Raw genomic sequence first — 23112 nt, forward strand, 5'->3', positions numbered from 1 at the left:
GATGATGATGATGATGATGATGATTATTATTTGGTTAGGGCATTTTCTCATTTTGGATATTCCTATGAATCAGTTAAATCATAGATCTAGTATCTAGTGTACCTTCCGCACCTTGGGCAAATCCTCAATTGTCCTATCTGGTTTTGATGGTGCAAAATAATATTTGCTTCCCTCTACCATCCTCAAATGGGTCTGTGATTTCTTCAACTTAGAAGTTCATTCTGCAGATACCTATCACAAGCTATTCTTTTCACTTTTGTCCATGCTCTTTCTTTGGGGCAACTAGGTGGCATAGTGAATAGAGTGCTGGATCTGGAGTCAGGAAGTACTAAATTAAAATGACCTCAGATATTTATTAGCTGTGTGACCCTAGACAAGTCACTTACCTTGTTTGCCTGACTTTCCTCATCTGTAAAATTAGCTTGATAAGGAAATGGCAAACAGCTCCAGTATGGCAAACTATTTTGCCAAGAAAAGACCAAACGGGGTTATGAAAGGTTGTACACAACTAAAAAAAGACTGTACTACAACAACAATATGTCATTTAATTGAGTAGACGCCAAAGAGGTTCAGATCATGATAATCCAATATAGGAAGAATTAAAGTGCCTACAATCCTGACTAGTGCTTGAATTATAAATATTATAAAAGACTTGAAGAAAGATGCTCTAACATAGGCCATCAGAAGCATACTAATGCAAATCCCAGAACTGGTTTTTATTATACAATGCAAGTTGGAGACTTTTCAGAACAGTGTGGTCCCATGAGGTTCACATGGGGTTATTTTAATTTTCGTTGATTGATTTCCATTTCTTCATTATTAAATAAACAGAAATATCCTTGGGCACCTGATATGACACAGTTAATTCCCTCAAAGCCACAGCCTCTGACTCATATTTTTAAGACCACACAAATAGATGTGGACACACATGGGCTGCACACAGACATTTTCAGCACTGTCCTGACTAATGGCACACAGTTCATGCAATGAAACTAGGGAGTACTCTTTGGCCATTTTACTTTACTGGATTTTTTGGACAGGTCAGTTGTGGATTAACAGCGATGCTTCAGGGGTCTGAAGAGAGCCAGCTTCTTTTGAATAATGGGGTGGGAGGGGGGCTGCCCTGAGAGTTTTTCTGTTGGCCCAGCCCCAGTACACCCTGTGATTCAGCCACTGAATATCTTACACTTTCTCCTCCAGTCTGGGCAAGGGAGAAAAGATCCTCCTTTGTAATGGAGTCAGCAGGCTGACTGAAGAACTGGGCTCTGTTCCAATTCTTTGACTGAGTGCTTTGTAGGAACAGTCACCCAGGACAGAGCAGATTGCAAAATGCCAGGCCGAAGAGGCAGAACTGACTCCAACTTACCTTTCTAGTCTTTCACATGACTCTTCTATCTTCTTTGGAGCAGAAAATTTGGAGCTAGAAGGGAGCTCAAAGAACATCTAATGTAACCCCTTTGTTTTACAGAAACAAGATAGGTGGAATAGTGGATAATACAGAGGAACTGGGGTCAGAAAAACCTGATTTCAAATCCTATCTCAGACATTTATTAGCTATATGATCCTGGGAAAGTCACTTTAACTTCTGTCAGCCTCAGTTTCCTTATCTGTTAAACAGTGATAAGAATAATAATAATAAGGTTGTTGTGAGGACCAAATGAAATACTGGATATAGAGCACTTTGCAAACTCTAAAACACTGTTATTATAATTGTTATTATGAGGAAACAGGCCTGGGCTCAGTTTCCTGTGGCTTTTTTATTTTTATTTTTTTTGCCTATGGCTGATGAGCTGAGATTCAAATCATCTACCTTTAATTTTAAATTGAGAACAACTAAAATAGTCTATTCATTATCTCTTTTACTATTTACCTTCTTTTTCCCTCTTCAATTTGCAAAGACTATCTCCTATGCTTGGAACTGACTCTGCCTATGGAGCCCTCTCCCTCTTCCCACCACCTTTTTTTCCCCCTTAAAGGTCCATCTTATATGCTGCCATCTCCATGAAACATTCTCTGATTTGGTTCTACTATCTCAATTGAAAGTGATCTCTCCCTAGTCTATTTTTTCCCCTTACATATCCCTCCAAATGGTCTTAGTTCCTTGAAAGGATTTAAGGAGTGCAAAAGGGTCCTAGATCTGTGGTTATAGAAAAAGTTTAATGCCAAAGCAGCCACGGGTAGAGTTGACTTTAGGGCTTTGAATAGTGGAATAGATGCAATGCAATGAATGGGATCAACCATGTGGTAACTCCATTTGGTGACTAATGATTGCTCCCTCTGCCACATCACCTGCTTGTCAGTATGGCCTATTATTGGTTTTAAAACCTCCTAGGCCTACTCTGTGAATTCCTGTTCGTGTTAAGATATAAATTATGGAACAATCACTACTTGGCTGATTATAGAAGGAATGACAGAGAGGAAAGCTTGTTTGGGTAATCACATCCTTATTCAATGAAATCTCTTTTCTTTATTAATCATAAACTTGGATTCTTTCCTTGGTCAAACAACTCTGAGCTGTAAATGTTAATATGAATAAAGTCTGGTTAAGATAAGGACATTCGGCAATCCTGCAATACTTGCCTTACAACCAAGTAATTATTTACTACATCACCATCTGTCTTTATTTTGCTCAGCCCTTTGATCAGATACAGCAACATCAATGGGCTGCCGCCATGCTCATAAATCTTGCCATGCTTGTGCTCAATCCTTGACCACAATAGATGGTGTATCACAGTTCAGCAATTTATTTACTGCTGGCCCAATTTGGGGCCCAATTTGCATAGGTAGAACATTTTTGTCAGACACATATGGGAAGTGGAAGATAAAAAAAAGGAGATAGTTGTATTTTTTTTTCTTTTAGGGAAATGGATTAATTTAAGAGAAAGTAGCCTCCATTAGTGGTGAATGAACCCTGGTAAAAGACTAGTTTGTATATTATGAACATTGATCTGTTTCTTTAAAAAAAAAAGAGTTGCTTCCCTTATATTAGATTGTGACATGGTATAGAAGTAATCTTCATTAACTGGTAAATTACCTATAAAGCAGATTTGTATTCAGAGACTCTACTTTATTAACTACAGTATATGGGCATACTGAAATGGCTAATATTTTCTTTAAATTAGAATCTGTGATGATTCTACGTGGCTGGATTGGATAAGATATTATGATGATCATTAACATACTGTAATGTAATACTTAAGATTTATCAGGCTCTTATTAAATCCTATATTAGAGTATAACCTAATGGAACCCAAGATTATTTCCCCCAGTTCAAAACCTAATATGAAATTTGCATCATAAGTTACATAAACTTCAGAAGCGATGCATGGAAATGTGACTCAGAGTTAATTTCTATCATTATATTTCTGTTGTTCATGTTCGTCATGAATATTTGTATTTCATTGTTCTTTGTTTACCCTAGATAGTTAGTACTTATAATTATTTCATTAGAAGCAGACCATACTTTCTTTTTCTCAACGAAGAAGCAGAAATATTTCAAATATCAAAGTTGATTTAAATAGGATATACATCCCTTGGGAAATTAAGAGGGGATGTAGTTCAGTGCTGGGATTCTTTTAAAAAATGCTGTGATTTTTTTTGCTGCACTGCTTTACAGAAACTAAACTGATGGTTCATTCTGTGGCAATCCGGAGCATAGGGGGAAGAGGGAGGTTCATGTTTTCTCAGTTCCTCTCTATCTTTTAGCTTGAAGTGTATGAAGCAAATGCTTACCAAGTGCCTTGTGAACTGTAAAGCACTGTAAAATGCAAACTATCATTAATATTTTAACATTTTAATTTAACATTAAGTCCCTTCCTCATATCTCTCATAGCACTTTGTCTTGCCTTTTCATAGGCACTTACCACATTCTAGTTTGAATTATTTATGTCCTTTTCTTGTGTCCCTTATTTGCTTGTGAGCTTCTTGAATTCAGAAGCTATGCATTACTCATCTTCGTATCTCCAATTCCTAGGGTGATGCCTTGTACATAACAGCTATTCACTAACATTTTGTTAAAGAGGATCAAAGTGGTATTCTAAATTTTTAAGTGGAAGTTAATTGGTACACACAGATACAAGAAATCAAGTCAGATATAAGAGCAGGGGGACTTACTTCTGACCTTGAACCCATTCTTTTTTTTTTTTTTTAACACTTATCTTTGGTCAATACTATGTATTGGTTCTAAGGCAGAAAAGCAGTAAGGTCTAGGCCAGTGATGGGCAGACTTTTTGAAGAGGGGGCCAAAGGAAAGGAAATGCTCATCTGTCAGTCTGTTTCTAAGGCAACTTTTTAAGTTTCTTTGTCTCGAACCCTACTCATTGTATTTGTCAGATTAGGAATAATGTCACAGGATAGAACATTTCAGGGAGCTCCCCCATCTGGCCCTCGGGCTGTAGTTTGCTGGTCTAGGCAATTCCAGTTAAATGATTCACCCAGGGTCACACAGGTAGGATGTATCTGAGGTCATATCTGAAACCAAGACCTCCCAACTTCTCTCTATCCACTAAGCCACCTAGCTGCCCTGCTTCAATCCATTCTTGATTGGTTTTTCCTCATCCCTTGTATCCTATAACCAGTCCCATGCCAAGTCTTAACAATTCTACTTCCACATCTCTTCTCTCCTCTCCACTCACCGGGCAGACTTTCATCTCCTTTCACTCTAGACTATTACAGTTGTCCCCTCATTCATCTCCCTGTGTCTATCCTGTCCCCTTTCTAATCCATCTTCCTCTCAATTGCTAGAATTATTTTCCTAAAGTACAAGTTTATACTTTAGGAAATTTAACCATGTCATTCTCCTGCTGAAAAATATACAATGGCTCCCTATTGCTTTTCAGATAAAACATGAATTCCCTAGCCTAGCATTTAATGCTCTCCATAATCTGATTCTCCCTGATCATTCCTGATTTATTTCACATTTCCTGCCTTTATATGCTTTATTTTGCAGCCAGACTTCCTTGCTAGCTGTTCCTTGAACCCAGAATTCAATAGTTCTTCTCCTTGCCATTAGAGACTGTCCCTTCTACTTGGAATGTACTTCTTCCTTACTTAGACCGCTAAGAATCCTTGACTTCCCTCAAATTATCTTAAATTTACTTATCACTTTACATATTCTATCTTCTAATAGAATGTTCTTTGGGAGTAGAGACAATTTCCATTTTTTGTTTTGTTTTGTTTTTTGTCTCGTTGTCCTGTATAGGAGAGGCAGCCTATATGTTTAATAGAAACCTGGCTTGGGAATTAAAAAGACTTGGGTTCTTGTACCCCGAGGAGTTCACTTAACCTCTCAGTGCCTGGAGTATGTCTCAAAGAGTATAAGTTGCAGAGAAATTAATGATGGCATTAATAGAAGGGGCTTCCTCCTCGGGAAGTACATAAACCAAAGAAATGAGCAGAAGTCTGGACTTAAAAACACATACACACACACACACACACACACACACACAATTCCCAGTGCCTTGTACTTTGTAGGCCCTTAATAAATATTTGAGTTGAATTGATTGAATATTCTTTACTGGTCTACATTAATTTTTTAAAAATTTGTAAACATTCAATCTTCAAGGTCAAGATTCACTTCTATTGTAGGCAAAGGAGGTAACCACCAATGTAGTATTATTTTATGGCATAATGAGAGATAACCTGGACTTGAAGTCAGAGGTCTTTGGTTCAAATCCCAGGCTTTACTCTTTACCACCTGAATAGCCTTGGCTAAGAAGGTAGGGCAGAACTATCTACTGTATGCTAGGCACTATATCAATTGTGTTACAAATATTATCTCTTTTGATCCTCATAATAACCCTGCAGGGTAGATGCTGTTATGACCCTATTTGATAGGAAACTGAGGCAAACAGAGGTTAAGGGACTTATCCAGGGTCACATAGCTAGTAAGAATTTGAGGCAGGACTTAAATTCATATTTTTCTGATGAGTTCCAGCACTTTCTCTATTAAGTCACCTAGCTGCCTTCGGTAAAGCCCATAACTTGTTTGGACTTTAATTTTCTCATCTGTAAAAGGATGGTCTTGGAAGAGATGATCTCTAGCATCAATTCTAACTCTAAATCTTATGAGTTTTAACTCTAAATCTTGTGAGTCTATGAGAGGCAAAGAAAACTCTTCCCCACTGATAGCCAAACTTATACTACTATTTTTTCTTTTATTAGTGTTCATTATTACCCTCTCCAGGACACTCTTTTAAAATATTCCAGGGAAGACTAATCTTATTAGAACTTGTTATGAATGAATTAATGCATTTATCAAGTATTTTTCCTTTGGTGACAGAAGAGACAGAGAGAGGAGAGAGAGACAGAGACAAACAGAAAGATACACAAAGACAGAGAGAAACAGAGTGACAGAAAATGTGTGTGTGTGTGTGTGTGTGTGTGTGTGTGTGTGCGCGTGCGCAAAAGATAGAGACAGGGAGAGAGAGAAAGAGAGACAGACAGAGAGAGACAGAGACTGAGACTGAATCAGAAGCACCTTGGGACATAGGGTCAAAAATGCTAAAAGGGAAAAAGTAAATATAAAGTAGAGACCAAGGATACCACAGGCAGGTGGGTGCAGTAGATAGAGTGTTGGCACTGGAGTTAGGAAAACCTGAGTTCAAATCCAGGTACAGATACCAGCAATGTGACCCTGTGCAAGTGAACTTTTACTTGTTTCTGCTTCCTCAACTACAAAATGTAGATAACAACATCCATGGTTGTTGTAGAAATTAAATGAGAGAATATTCATGAAATGTCCTTGGCAAATATGGATGCTACATAAATGTTTATTCCATTCTCCTCCCACATACAAACTATGTCTAATTAACTATTTTGCTCAGGGTTGGACCTACTAACAGCTTTGCTTGGAAAAGTCCTCAAGGCATTAATGTAAATAATGTAGCTAGTACACTTTAAACCCATTTTCTCATTGCCTAATTCTTTTTTTTTTTAAATAATTTCCTATGTTTTGTTTTTTTTTAAACCCTTGTACTTCGGTATATTGTCTCATAGGTGGAAGATTGGTAAGGGTGGGCAATGGGGGTCAAGTGACTTGCCCAGGGTCACACAGCTGGGAAGTGGCTGAGGCCGGGTTTGAACCTAGGACCTCCTGTCTCTAGGCCTGACTCTCACTCCACTGAGCTACCCAGCTGCCCCCTGCCTAATTCTTAATATTTTTTTCCCAAGACTTCATTCAGAAGATCTATACACTCTATCAATGGGTGGAATAGTAGGTAGAGTGCTATACCTAGAATTAGGAAGATGAGTTCAAATCATATCTCAGACATTTATTAGCTGTGTTTCCCTTGATAAGTCACTTAACTTTCTCTTAGCTTCAGTATCTTCATCTGTCAAATAACAGAAAGATAGCCTCCAAGATCCCTTTTGGTTCTAAATCTATGATCTTATGTTCCTTTCTCTTATAATGGGAACAATTTGTCTAGAACAACATAGCCACAGGCAAATTGGACCTGGAGCCCAAAATGACATGTGTTTCTTCCCACCTCCCCAGCATAATAGAAAAGACAAGCAGTATTGAATCATATGATTAGGTTGCAGAGGTCAGAGTCTTTGTTTTGTGCACAAAAGGGTCTACTTGTAGTTCAAGAAGAAAAAAAGAAAGCGTATTTTCAGTAGAAAGCAGTAGTCACAAATCAGAATTAGTGTTTCTGTCTACTCCTTTAGATTACTGTTTCACAATGTGATCAATCTTGGCCCATTTCCATATTAGCTGCAAACCAAATTGTGGACTCATAAAGCAAAATTGTTTTTTTTTCCTGGTGAGAGATGGATTAATCTCTATTTTATGAAATAGTATTTAGAAATTAATTTAGTTGATTATTTAACTGATGATGCTTATTTTTTAGTAATTCTAGCTTTATGATTGGGTTATTGTCACTATTGTGATTATTTTAATTCTACTGCTATTGTTCACCTCCAGTACTTGGTTATGATATGGAGATGATCCTGCCTTATGAGAAGCCGTGTCAGTGGAACTCAGGTCCTATCAGGCTAGAAAGGTTTTGAGTATAGACTGATGGATGATGGGCTGTTATGTCTCTTGTTAGAAAGTAGCCTCCCTGAGTTCAGAGAGGCTATCAGCAGTACAGCTTCAGGGCAATGGTGTTTTTTCCTTGCAATAACTTTATTTTTTTTAAACCTTTACCTTCTCTCTTAGAATTGATACTAAGAGTCAGTTCTAAGGCAGAAGAGTGGTAAGGGCTAGGGAACTGTGGTTAAGTGACTTGGCCAGGATCATGCAGATAGGAAGTATCTGAGTTCAAATTTGAACTGAGGACTTCCCATCTCCAGGCCTGCCTTTCTATATACTGAGCCACCCAGCTACCCCCTTGCAATAACTCTTGAAGACCATAAATTAAAGCATATAAGTATTTTCATTTATATTAATGGAAAGAGTATCCACACAAATAAAAGATATGTGCAACATTGAAGGTTGATTATTCTTTTTTTTTTTTTAAACCCTTACCTTCTGTCTTGGAGTCAGTACTGTATATTGGCTCCAAAGCAGAAGAGTGGTAAGGGCTAAGCAATGGGGGTCAAGGGAGTAGGCAGTGGGGGTCAAGAGTCACACAGCTGGGAAGTGTCTGAGGCCAGATTTGAACCCAGAACCTCCCATCTCTAGGCCTGACTCTCAATCCACTGAGCTACTCAGCTACTCTGGTTGATTATTCTTTATGGATTTTTTTGTGGGGTCTGGCCCAGTAGTTTCACTGGAGTGAGGAACTTGCTGTGAAGAATTCCCTTCTGCCAGTGCAAGTCAGCAACTACAAAGCAACTTCAAATCTTTTAAAGTTGTTTGAAGAGGTGAGTGGTTTAGTGACTTATCCAGAGTCCAGTGCCAGTATGTGTCAGAAGTGGGTCTTGAACCAAGGTCGTCCTGATACTGAGCTTGGCTCTTTTTATTCACTGTGCCATGACGCCTCTAAGGCTACCCTTTGGCAGCCTAGTGAACCCTCTAAACCCTTCTCAGAATAATGTGTTAATGCAAAATATAAAATACGTAGAATTACAAAGGAAACACTATATTGAGATATAATTATCCACATATTTTTCATATCTAATGCATCCCTTGAAATCTTTCTATGGACACCTTAGAGGCTTGAGGACCCCAAGTTTAAAACTTCTGCTCTTGTATTATGACTGATAACAATAGCTATCCTTGACATAGGACCTTTTACATAAGTATTTTCATTGGAGAGTAAGGAAATGAGAGTGAGGCATTTTTAAAAATCCCTTACCTTCTACCTTAGGACTGATAAATTATTGATTCAAAGGCAGAAGAGTGGTAAAGACTAGGCAATTGTGATTAAGTGACTTGCCCAGCGTCACACAGCTAGGAAGTGTCTGAGGCCATATTTGAACCCAGGACCTCCACGTCTCCAGGCCTGGCTCTCAATCCGCTGAGCCTCTTAGCAACCCCTGTAGGGGAATTTTCTCTTAAATGATGAACATTTGACAGTGCTCTGCATTTCTAACATTTAGCTGGACCAGAGCTATAGTTATAAGTCAACAGAAAAAACACAATTTAGGGGAGGTGTATATAGCCTTTTGGTCTAGGAAACAAATATGAATGAGTACTTACCTTGGACCTGGAGAACCTGAGAGATATCAAATCCTTGGCTAATTCTGACAATAACCACACCAATCTCGAAGTCAAAGGCATCACTGCAAGTAAAATTAAAATGAAATCCCTGTTTTATAGAGATGTTTCAAACTGACATCATTGAAAAAGTTTTATGGATGCCAATGTTGTCAAGCGATTAAAAATGATATGATAAAAACCCCAGAGAAAATGGATAAGAAAGAATGATTTCCTTTTCCAAGCTACTCCTTATCCCTTATTTTTCTTGCTTAGCTATGTCAAGCATTAGGGCAAATGGCTCACTTAGGAGCCAGTTGAGTAAATGAATAAAAAGCAACAGGAAATTGAATTGATTAAAAGTTTATTAAGTACATTTCCGTATTCTGGAAAACTGGAAACATGGGTCTTCAAAAGGTAGGAACACAAGGAAAGCATTCCTTTATGATCAGAGAATGTTCAAGCTGGACAGCACCTTAGAGATAATGCATGGTGGTAGATGTAAATTTGGATACAACGTGTGCCAGTAAGCCTTTTTGTTACAGTGAGCAAGTCATTTGACATCTTTTTTGAACCTCAGCTTCCTCCTTTCTTAAATGAGGGCATTTTTCTAGAGGATTTCTATTATCCTTTCCAGCTCTGCCATTTTACAATTTTGTATTTCTATGATTTGATTGTGTAACAATCTGACTGGCCACCTGCCCTTGAGTGCTACTAATTGCCACAGTGTAGGGCTTCACTGGACTCTTTGAAGCTCTGCCTTGTCACAAGTCATCAGCTAGTGGTTGATGTCCTCACTACAGCCTCTCTAAACATGACAAAATGATTCTGGTTGGACCCAGCCAAAAGCTTGTTATACATTAGTTGGCTGCCAGATGGCAGTGACCACCAATAAAAAGAATTGTGTTGACTTGAAGTTAGACATGCCTACTGATAAAGCTGCAGCACAGTTTCTCTAGGTTATTGGGATCCAATTTTGTGAGATTTTGTGCTATTTTCTCTTTGGGGAATCTTTTGTAGAGTTACATGTTTGTATATTCCCTGAGAAGCAGTGAAAAACTCTGGGGAATCTCTACTTGTCAGTGCACCTACTTGGGTTTGAAAGAGGAAGCTAGAGGAAGTGAAGGTGAGGATTTACCTCTGAGAAAATTCTACCCCTGGTTCTGTTGTTAAGTACATGGCTCAGTGAATCATCCCACACTGTTACCCTTTGGTAGTAAGAAAAAAGGAAAGGATCTTAGCATATTATGGGAAGCCAGGTACTCAGGTAATAGAAGCAATAATGGGGGTACAATAGCAGAAGGTGATACCCAAAATTGAAGTGTAGGGAGCATGTTCAGTCAAGAAATTGATTTTATGATAGGTTCTTTAAGCTTATTCTGTTGAATAAGTATTTGTTAGGTAAAATTGAGAGGCAGGATGTCATAATGGTTAGAGGTCTGGCTTTGGTGTCAAAAAGAACTGAGTTCAAATCTTGCCTCAGATGTGTGTGTGTGTGTGTGTGTGTGTGTGTGTGTGTAAATAATTATTGCAGGTTCTTTATCATCTCAAGTGCCTCAGCCAATTCGTAGGGACTTTAGCTGATAAAAGAAGTCACTGATCTGTGCTATCATAGGCAGTTTCCAAAATGGAAGTTACCTACCCTGATAAGGTTCATCAAAGTAAATGATACCTTTAATTTCTGAAGGTGAAGAACTTCCTTTGTCACATTTTTCAGTTCACCATGGAACAAAATACTCAGTCAAAAATTGCACAGGCATTTTATTAGTTTTTCCATGTATAGTTTGCCCTTTTTTGGCTATTAGTATAATAATTATCTTTTTTCCTAATGCAGCAGAGGAGATGAGGGATAGTTTAAAAAAGTATTCGGCATGTACAGAAGGCTCTTTTTTCTATATAAGTGATTTGGTTCTACCATAATCTTTAGCACAGGGTAGAAGGACAGAACCTGCCTAGCCCTAACATACAGTATGAAAAGAGGGAAGAACTCTTATATCTTGGTGGTTTGGGGCAGGGAAGATGCTAGAAAATAATCTGCACTAGCTAGGTGGCATAGTCGATAGAGTGCCAGGCCTAGAGTTGGGAGGACCTGGATTCAAATCTGGCCTCAGACACTTCCTAGCTGTGTAACCCTGGACAAATTATTTAACCTCTTTGTCTAGTTCTTTCCCTTCTGTCTTAGAGTTGTTACTAAGATAGAAAGTAAGGGTTTAAAAAAAAAGAAAGAAAATATTCTACACTAAAGCCTCTGTTGTCTTATGAGGGGGGCCTTCCTACAAATATAAGCCAGGGGAAAAAACTCTGCATAAACAAAAAAAAACAAAAACCTCTATGACCGTTGACTAAATAGGCTAGTAACTATAAGAAGTACTCAGCTAACTTCCCATCAACTTTTTTGGGGGGTGAAGGGAGAAAAGAAAAACTTTTGCCTATTTTAAATTTCTGGAATATGTGTTCTTTGTTATGAATCAGATAACTGAACTGAAAGGTTTTTTTGTTTCTTGGTTTTTTTTTTTAATAGCAACCTTTCATTCAACTGGCTGAAAATACTGCATTATCAGTAGCTATGGGGAAGTCAGGGAACTAAGGTTGCAGAGCAAAGACTATTACTATTGGGAAGAAATGTACAGGTTGGGGGATGTACAGATGCCAGTTTAGGACCGCCTGCAAATGATAGCACCTCTGAGGGCTAATTAGAGATAATTTCATGCTTGTGATTGTAAACCTGCTAAGGAAGTTCTCCTGACACAGGATGTGGAGAGCCTTATGCTAATCCTGGGGAGGAGTGATGACATGGGATTTGGTCTAGGACTTGCGTTTGGTCCTGTAGCTCATGGCAGTGGTGTTTTATGCCCTTTATGATCTGTGTGGCTTTCTATCGGTTCTGTCCTGCCCATGAAAATGGAGTATTGTTTTTCAGTCATTTCAGATGTGTTTTGACTCTTTGTGACCCCCATTTGAGGTTTTCTTGGCAAAGATACCAGAGTAGTTTCCCATTTCCTTCTCCAGCTCATTTTACAGATGAGGAAATTGAGGCAACAAGGTCAAGTGACTTGTCCAGGGTCACATAACTAGTAAGTGTCTAAGGCGTGATTTTAACTCAAGAAGATGAGTCTTCCTGACGCCAGGCTGGGTACTGACCACCTCATTCCCCAAGAATGGAGTGAGTCTTGTCTTTATATGTGTGCTTCACAAAGAAATGGGTCTCTGGGGTAGCTTCACTGATTTGATCTGTTTTCAGCTTGTGATATTGATTTAGGTGAAAAATTGTAGGAAGTTATCACCCAGCATCTTGTGATATTAACATTTGACCCTGGGTAAGTCTTACCTGATTAATATACACTTAGATACTTCTTTCATCATTAGTGAAGGTACAATAATAGGGAGAAATGATAGCTACACTAGACATATCCCACCAATATTGGCATAATCACATTTTAAAAATCCCAAGCCTAAATCAGTTCACGTCCCACTAGCACTTGCATCTTTCAGAAGAAGACAACATTTAAAAGTTTTCCTATTATAGAAGGGATCGTAAGGCAAAGAAATATTAAGTGAGCCATATATGATCCAGAAGAATTCAAGGGCTGAGTTAAGAATGACATTTGCACTTCAGATATACAATATTCCCCCTTATATCTTTCTAATAATTTTGGTTTTGTTGGGTAAAAAAAACAACAACAAATTTTTCTTTTTTGAAGCTGAAGAATGAAGGTAGCATGAATGAAACAGCCCCTACCTCCTTTAGGACCTATGAACATATGATGCTATCATTAGTTTCATTTATAGAGAATCCAGAGTAGCTTCAGATTATGTTCTCCTTGGGATAAAGGCAATTAAATTCAATATGGTACATGCATGTCTTAAGCATTGCCCAAGTTAGGCTTTTATTTTTTTTAATAAAGGGATATATTTTAAAGTCATCACTTACTGTATAATTCCCACATAGTTTTCGATCTCTGCAGGGGGAGCTTTCCTCCAGTTTTTTTTAAATCCGATCACCATAGTGTTTGGTTTCATTCTGCCCAAGCCCGAGGCCTAAACAGTACATAAAAACATGGACACTCTTTACCATACATATAAAACACTGAAGCAAATGAAAAATAATGGACCAAAGACCACTGAAGTAATATTCTAGAGATTTCAAAGATTAGATTACATTTTAGTGTGTGTCCTTCATGCCCGTACCCAAGCATAAAATAGAAAGATTAGTTCTAAATCATCTCAGCCATAAATGGTTTTTAGATGACAGAAATGTAGCTTTTCTCTAAATTAGCATTCATTTGCATTTCTTCTGACATACACTCATTAAAATGGTTCAATAATTTAAAATCAAGAGAGGGTTGGTTTAGTGGCTGGCATGCTTATTGTAACAGAGCGGTACCAAGCTCGTTTCCAACTGTAACATCTGTAATGTCGCTAGCAATGAGGTTCATCTTTAGATTTCTGACATGTGAGGGCCACTAAAGGATAAATCTGTGGTGACAGTTGAAATGGAACAGGGGCATGTTTCCAGAGCTAAATCTATTCTACTGAGCATACTGTATTCACTAATTCCAAGTCTTCCATTTTGGTATCGATACAGATATCTAATTCCCTTTTGGTCACATGATCTAAATATCAATTCCATCAGTTAATACTTCAAAGTTGACTTATGTGATAGAAATGTGTGCAAATATATTTGTCATTCAGTTTAACCAGAGTAATTGGAATCTCTCTATTCTAAATGCACATCTACTTAAAATAATTTTATTCATCTCAACACTGATCTGGACACTCTTCTCTTCTCCCTCTATATTATTTTTATTCTATATATTTAGAGATTTTATCAGTTTTCATGGTTTCAGTTATCATCTCTATGCTGATGATTCTCATATCTACTTGTCCAGCCCTAACCTCTTTCCCAACTTCCAGTCTTCCATCTACATCTGCCTGTTAGACACCTTAAACCAGATAGCCCGTTGACATTTCAGCACATCCCAAGCTGAACTCATTATCTTTCCTTTCATACCTTCTTTTCTTCCTAACTTCCATATTACTGTTAAGAGTACCAATATCCTCCTAGCCATCCAACCTCATTACTTTGATGTCCTCCTTGTTTCCTCATCCCATTTCACTCTATATCTATACCAGCTTACTTTCCTCCAAGAGATCTAATGACATCTCCTACCACAGACTGATTTTACTAGATGTCTCTAAATCCAACCTTCTGTCAGAAGTCTTTCCCATTCCTCCTTGCCTTTCTTCTGAGGTCATCCCCAATTTGTTCTGAGTATATCTTATTTGTATATAATTGTTTTCATATTTTCTCCCCCATTATACTTGGAACTTCCTGAAAAAGAACTGTTTTGTTTTGTTTTTTTTTTTGCCTTTCTTTATATCTTAGCATATGACACATAGTAGGTGCCTAATAAATGCTAGTTAATTAATTGAGTGATCCTTTACTCTCTTTTTCCCCACCAGGTATATGTAAATCAAACATCAAGTTTCCACATGAAATAATTTGAATAGTTGCTGAAATAATTGGATAATCTTGTAGTCCTGAAGAGTTTTTGACAAAATTCACTGCGATCAGTTTAATAGAGGACTGACCTTGGAGTCAGGAAGACTTGAGTTCAAGTCTTGCCTCTCATACTTACAAGGTGAACCAAAAATTTTATTGTAATGTAAAGCTTAAAATAAAGTGGCATGGGATGCTTTAAGACAAAAAAGAACATTTGGAATTGCCACAATGGAGAGTGTGATAGAATGCTAATAAGGGGAAAATAAAAAGTAAGTCTATATATCAGTAAGAATTCAGTTAAGATTAGGTAACATAAATTTGTAGGACACCCATATGGTAGAATTGTGTGACTATCTAAGGGTGTTCAGCAGCATATGAGTAGTAATAAGAGAAAGCAGATGATGGCCATGACTCAAGAATGAAGTTCGGTAAGACAAGAGGACAAAGTAATCAAGTAAAGCTGAGGACATAGAGTTGACTAGGTCAACCACATGGCTGAGGCTGTGAAATATGGAAAGTGCAACAATAACAAGGGTAACAAACCTTGGAAAACAAGGAGAAGTAGAATAATGGAGGATATAGTGAGAATGGAAACTCTTTGGAAGGAAGAGTATTGATGTAAAAGAGATCAGAGAATAGATGGTCAGAGAGATGAACTTGGATTATTGAGGTGGTATAGTTATGGATGATGATGTTCAGACCAGTGGTATGATCATTTCTGTGTTTATCTAAAGTGAAATGAAGATGGAGGGCACGGATGTTTTGGAGGTTAATGTATGGAGTACAATTTTGGCTGTATACAGGAAAATCAGGAGGATTCCTACATCTATATGAAATCTTTTTTTTTTTTTGTTTTGACTCTGTGCAGGACATTCTCCATGACAAGGATAGACACCATTGGTAAGCATATATCTCTATTTTATACCATGCTTGACAATGATAATCAACTGTCGAACCAAGTTATTTTTCTATTTTCTCTAGTTATATCCACAAAAGAATCTTATATGATCTTAACAATTAATAATAAATCCAGTGCTTTTATTCTCTATTATTTTCAGTTAGGTTTGGGACTCTGAAAATGAAGTCTTCCACAAAAAATAAATCATTTGAAGATGCCTGTTTATCTTTACTATTTTCATCTGGAGTTCTCTTGATACATAGGCATATCATTCTCATACACATTTTTTAGAGATGAGCATGTACACATATAAATTTTTAGTTACTGATGTCCTCAGTAATAATATTTTGGTAATATTATTTATGATTTTTTCAGAATCATTTGGTGTCCTCTCCACTTTCAAAGATTTAGAGAACAGATCCTTAAAAGCCAACAGAATTGTTATATAGTTATTCGAGTATAAGATCTTGCTCCTGGACTATTGCAACAGTCTTCCAGTCAGTCTCCTTGCCTCAAGTCTCTCCCTACTCCAATCTATTCTCCATCGAACTGACAAAATGACTTTCTCGAAGCACAAGTCTGACTGTCTCATTGCCCTCAATCACCATTACTCCATTTTACTCTGTATATATTTTGTATACTCATAGGTGGTTGTCTCCATTTTGTCTCCCCCATAAAAGGTCAAGGACTTGTTTTCTTTGTATCTCCAGAACTTAGTATAGTGCCTGGCACATAATAAGTACTTGTCAATTGACTAATTGACTTTTTCCTCCTTGCATGTACTTTATCTGTTCCAGATTTTCTTCTTGAGTCCCATCTTCTTGAATATCACTTCTTCAACATCATCATGCAGCAGGTGTACCTTATTTGTCTGTCAGATTTTCAGAAACAAGCACACCTAACTCCTTACAGTGGAGAAGTAGGATACTATTTGGACAGAATGTGGCCTACATAATCAGTATAGTCTCTGGAACTGATTTTGTGAAATTGTGTTTCCAAAAGAGAGGTTTTAATCTGGGGTGAGACTGGGAAATTAGTGATTTAAAGAAAAAAACATGTTAATGAAATGTCTTTTTTAAAAGGAAAAAAAGGCCAAAGTTGTTGATATTTATTACTGTGTTGCTAGCATGCCCTATCCTTAGATTTCTGAATTTCCATATTCAGAAGAATCACAAATTGGGAACATATCCAGATGACAGAAATGTTTGTATAGGCAGGACAGAAAATGAAAAGGAGAATACAGACTAAAAATAGTCTTTGGGAGTGGGAATTAAGGATCCAGAAAAGCATCATTATCTTCTTATCTGAAGAGCATGCACAAAGTCATTCACTAAAGAGGAATAATTTTTGACACAATAGACCCATGTGTAGACAGAGTCTGTTACAAAAATCTCTCTGGCTCATGTCCCCACCTGTGGAAAACCTGAGAATTTCATTATCTATTTATTTTGCTTTTTCTAAAATGTCTTCAGTTTTCTAGCATGTATTTAGGCTTAATTTTTTTTTTATAATAGGACAGGTTTTCTTTAACCTCCCTAAACTTGCCAATAGGCTTTTTATTCCATTTCCTGTCAAGACGATTTTCTGGAGGTTGTCAAGCAGCTCTCTCCTCTAGTGAGTCCTACCTGGCGTTAGTATCTACTGAGCCAATCAATCTAGAGCAAGGAAGGACCTTAGAGGCCATCTAGTACAATGTTCTCATTTTATGCATGAGGAAACTGAGGCTCATATTGGTTAAATAACTTGCCACAAGCCATACATGGTAGTCAGAATTTGAATCCACTGACTCCAGAGGCTTTCCACTATATCATGGCACCTTCTGAATTAGGTCCAAGTTACTTCTTGTACACATTGCTCCCTGTTGTGCTGATAGCTCCAAGGCCAAGGCCATGGTCTATAGCAGTGATTCCCAAAGTGGGCGCTACCGCCCCCTGGTGATGGCCACAGGTGCATTTATCTTTCCTATTAATTGCTATTAAAATTTTTAAAAATTAATTTCCAGGGGGCTAAGTAATATTTTTTCTGGAAAGGGGGCAGTAGGCCAAAAAAGTTTGGGAACCACTGGATAGGGTAGCTCCTTCCTGATATGACTCAATCATCATTTCAGCATCTCTCTGGCATAAGCTACTTGATACACACAATTTCCTGCAGGGGCCATGTGGCCATACATGCTTCTCCCCAGGTCTCTGTATAGCTCTCCATCTCTGTCTCTTCTCCCTTGAAGCCTGTACATTTCCTCCAGAAACATATTTCTTCTTGGACATACACATCCCCATGAACAAGAGGAAGGGACCAATTTGAATGTGATCAGAAAGGGAGGTAGACTGGTCCCATAGGCAGAGCAAGGGATAATAGATAATAGATGGCCCAGGTGCTGTAATGGCACTCATGATGCATTAGGAGGCCTACAAGAACGTCTTCAGTGCACTGAGTAATTCCTCTCTAGATTTATGAACAGACAATGAACAAGAATCCCTTAGAATGAGAAGGCATGGAGTGGTTGCAATTGGCTCCATATCGGTGAGATCACAAATCTACTGAAACATTGAAATAAATATACTTTACTGTCCTAACCACATTGCCTTTTTGATGATGGTGATAGTAATTTCTTATCTGGATAATTACACCTTCTTTCTCACCAAACTTCAGTACAGTGCAATCTTATTTCTATTGCAGATGTTGTCTTCTTCTGTATACCTTGTTTGACCCTGGCATCCCTTTCACCAGGGCCTTTAAATTGCTTCTATCCATTAGTATTCAGATCTTCACTCCATACTGTAAAATCCACTGACCAAATCCATAGGTCACCTCACACGGATGATGTTCTCATAAGCTTAGGCTATCACGTCACCTTGTCTTGGCTCATTGGCTTACAGCCCCTTCTTCCATTGTCCCAGTCTTGTTTATAAGCCTTCTCACAACCTTACCATATTGACTGAGTATCCTCCATCTCCAATCACTTTGCTAAATCCCCCCTAGTTTTAGGTAAAGTAGTTCCTGAAGCACCTTCATAAAAGCCATCCTAGATGGATCAAAGATAAGATGACCACTTAGGCTGGGAATACACCCTCATATGCTTTCTCTTCACTTTCTTTCCTAAATATGCACTTAGCATTATTGTCTAACCCTGGCACAGACTTATCCTTGTCTATTTCTATGATTATTTATATGATAGTTTTCTTATTCAGTTGCCTGTTTCTAATTTTGTCTTCATCCATATTATTGATCTCTGATTATAAGCTGACAAAGGATGCTCCTTGTATCTAGTACCTAACATCTTCCAGGACAAAAAGTGAACAGGGAAAATGGGAACAAATAGATCTATGTTTTACTTTGTAAGTTCTGTTCAATAAGCATTTCATTAATCATCTGCTACGTGATTGCTAGGCACTAGGGAGACCAAGATGAAAAAAGAAAATAGTTTCTGCCCTCAGGGGAGTCATATCTTCCCATACCTCCCAAAGTTTCAGACTGCTCACTCTTAACTGCAGGTTATTGAATCATCTGGCAGATTGCTGAAGATTAGGATTGTTTTAGGGGGTGTTTTTTAATTCCTGTGAATTCATCTGTGGGGAGCTCCTAGTGTGTGCACTTCTCTGGATGTAGATTGTAAACATATCTACAATTTGTTGTCTTTGAGAGTTGTTTAGACTAGTAATGCCAAACTTGAATAAAAATGGAAGCCAATAAGGATCCCTTTTGTAATTGTTCACAGAGGTTAAGTGACTTGCCCAGGGACACACAGCTAGTAAATGTTTGAGGCCAGATTTAGACTCAGGTCTTCTTGAGTCCAGGTCCAGCACTCTATGTGCTCTATCCACTTTACCCACCTAGTTACCTCCTAGACAAACAGAAGTTAAGTGACTTGCCCAAATTCATACATTATTTACTTAGATACATCTTTATTTACTTAAATACTTAATACTTACATATTAACTTATTTATTTAAATACTTATTTCCTGACTTACATAATTACTTAGAAGACCACATATTAATATTATCAATATTTGGTTACATATTAATTTTATTAAATATTTTCCAATTACACTTTAATTAGGTTTGGGTCACACTTGAACTGTATGTTTGACACCTCTGGCCAGAGCACTGAGATATTTTCTGTGATTGTACAGCTAATATGTTACTGAAGCAGGACTTGATTTAGTCCTTAGACTTGATTTTACAATACTGGCCCTCTAGCATTTCTTTGAGTTAGGATTCTCGTTGAAAAAGCACAATTTAAAACAAATGAATGAATGCTATATGTAACCAATATTTTATAAGAGAGAGGACAGTGTGTTACAATGAATGGGACAGAAATTCTGACTTTCTATAATGAACTCCCTTTATGAAAAGCTTTAGACTGGATGTTGTCTTTTTTCTGCATAGTTCATTGAGGAGTTGCTAAAAAATTTAATTCCCTGCAATAACACATTTTTCCCATGGTTAGGAAAATTAAAAAGAGATGACAGGATCACTAGTTGGTAGTAGCTTTTCTGGTCCTTAGAAATTATTCCTCTTCAGTGAGTGACTTGGTGCATTTTCTTCAGATACTATAAAAAGGGAGTTTCTCTAAAAACACTTTATTCCCATCCCTAAGACTGTCATTTAAAGTCTGCATTCTTCCTTATGCTTCCTGACCTGCTTGCACTAACATCTCTGGTATCTGGATGTGGTTCTGACTTCTGACTTCTGAATATAAAAATTCAGAAAGCCAAGAATGTGCCAGGAATATTTACAACTTGAGCCCTTTTCCCTTCCTTTTAAAAAAATGTTTTATTGGGTGCCTTTTGTCTTTATATCACAATTATTTTCTCCTCCCTTCCAGGTCGAACACTCCCTGATGATGAAGAAATTACATTTAGGCAACAATATCTGCTACAGTGACTATATCTGACAATATATATAAAAACATTCCCTCTTAAGGAGTCCTCCATTTCTCTGCTGTGGGGTGGAGAGGAAGGTAAGTTTCATGATCTCCTCCTGAACATTTACTTAATGTCATTCACTTGATTCTTACTGTTTTGCACTGCATATGTTCACACAATTCTTCCCATGTTTCTTTAAATTCCTAATTTTTAACATTTCATACTATAGAAGATTTCATTATATTTACATATCTTAATATTCTTAGCCATTCCCCAATCAATAGGTGCCCATTTTGTTTCCGATTTTTTTGCTTTCCATAGAGAATGCTATATTATCAAGAACTGGGCATATATTGGACTTTTATTACTCTCTTTGACTTCTTTGGGGTGCATACCCCATAGTGGGACTGTTGGATCAAAGGGCATGGATGTTTAAATCACTTTCTCCCTAAAAAATACTATGCTTTATATATAATATGATTGTTCTTCACATATTGTGTGAAGGAAAAAAAGAATTTTCCATTTGAACATTGAATACTCTAATATTCTCACTCTGCTTGAATCTTATATGCTTATATATGCTGTACATGACTGAACCATGTTGAACTTATTCAAAGGTTTTGTGATAATCAATTAAAGGAAACACATGGAGGGGGAATGACTTTGTTCATTATTCATTTAAATGATAATGAGCAACCCTTATATTATACCCCAGGAACTTTTAGGCATCAGCCAATGTATTATTTTCTTATAAATGTTTAGAAATTTGAGTGATACAAGCTGTGGATGTTTTGTAGAAAGTGTCTTTACATGTAATTGGCCCATATTTGGATATGCTACTGGTGTTCTTATGTTTGGGGGTGGTATGATATGATATGGTATATGATACCTTTCCTAAAGAATGATGGGATTAGATTTACATAGAAGAGAAACTACTAAAGTCCTTTGCTGGTTTTTCATGTACCTCTGTGAAGCATCTGAGCCAATAGTTATGCCTCTGATTCAGATCTTCTGTTTTTAAGATCTTTAGGGAAACCATTTTAGCCACCTCCTCTTTAGTCATTTTCCCCTTAAGTACACAAACTCACTGCCTCAAATCTGAACCAGCTTGAGTTTTTCTTGAGTAGGCATTCTCTTGACCATATAGATGGACCAGCAGCAAAGAATATGGGACGTGGGGCTAAGAAGACTTGAGTTCAAATCTTGCCTCAAATCCTTAATAGCTCTGTGACTCTTGACAAGTCACTAAAATTTTCTTTACCTTAGTTTCTTCATCTGCAAAATAGGGATAACAATAGTATCTACATCAAGGTTGTGGGGTGACTAGGTGGCACAGTGGACAGAGTGCCAGGTCTGAAGTCAAGCAGACTCATCTTGCTGAGTTCAAATCTGACCTCAGATACTTCCTAGCTATGTAACCCCAGTCAAATCACTTAACTCTGTTTGCCTCAGTTTCCTCATCTTTAACGAGCTGGGGGAGGGAATATCAAACCACTCCAGCATCTTTGCTAAAAAAAACTGCAAATGGGGTCAGAGTCAGACAAAACTGAAAAACAACTGGACAAAATATTAAGGGGTGTAGTGAGGATAAAATGAGTTAACTAACATGTTAAATGGTATGTAAATGCCAGCTGTTGTTACTATTGTAATAAACTGACATCCTCTTTTGGGGTTCTCTTTCTCTTCTAATTTCTTTGTTTTTTCAAACTTTATTTACTGACTTTTAAAATCAATCTTCCATTTTCATTTGTCCTTTGAGCTGCTTTGATTCCTTCTATTGCCTCAGCTTTCTGGCTTTCACTTTCAATCGTTGATTTATGTTTTCAAGAATTTCTAATATTTTTTTGTTTTCCAGATTTCATTGTGTATGTCTTTGTCTTTGGGTGATGATTTTGTTTATCAAGTTTGAAAGCTCTAAGTCATCTTTGACTATCTCCTTTGTCTTAACCTTCTCCCACTCCTCCATCCAGTTATTTCCAAGCTCTGTGAAAAAGAAGACCTTTACAACATCAACTCTATCCTTGTTTCCATTCTTTGTATCAGTTTCCCCAGTTCCTGGCACATAGTAAACACTTGATAAATGCTTGTTGATTAATTGATCTACTCCCTTCACTGCCACCTGCTCCTTTCACTTGCAACCACCTCTTACCCAAACTATGGAAATAGGTTTCTAACTGGTCTGTTTCTACTCCCTTCTCTCTAAGCTATCCACATTGCTCGGATCGATATCTCTCTCTCTCTCTCTCTCCCTCCCTCTCTCCC

At 37.5% G+C, this 23112-nt stretch overlaps 1 protein-coding gene across 1 annotated transcript in view; it reads right to left on the reverse strand.

Moving 5' to 3' along the window:
• Positions 1–23112, reverse strand: part of SLC12A1 (solute carrier family 12 member 1) — a 151056-nt gene that overhangs the window by 34224 nt on the left and 93720 nt on the right. The window contains exons 19-20 of the mRNA XM_044665187.1: positions 13515–13621; positions 9587–9669 (exon numbers count right to left, since the gene is read on the reverse strand). Coding sequence (XP_044521122.1) covers positions 9587–9669; positions 13515–13621 — 190 coding nt within the window. The remainder of the gene's footprint in view (positions 1–9586; positions 9670–13514; positions 13622–23112) is intronic.

This window comes from Gracilinanus agilis, chromosome 2 (assembly GCF_016433145.1).
Source record: "Gracilinanus agilis isolate LMUSP501 chromosome 2, AgileGrace, whole genome shotgun sequence".
NCBI classification, from domain to species: Eukaryota; Metazoa; Chordata; class Mammalia; order Didelphimorphia; family Didelphidae; genus Gracilinanus; species Gracilinanus agilis.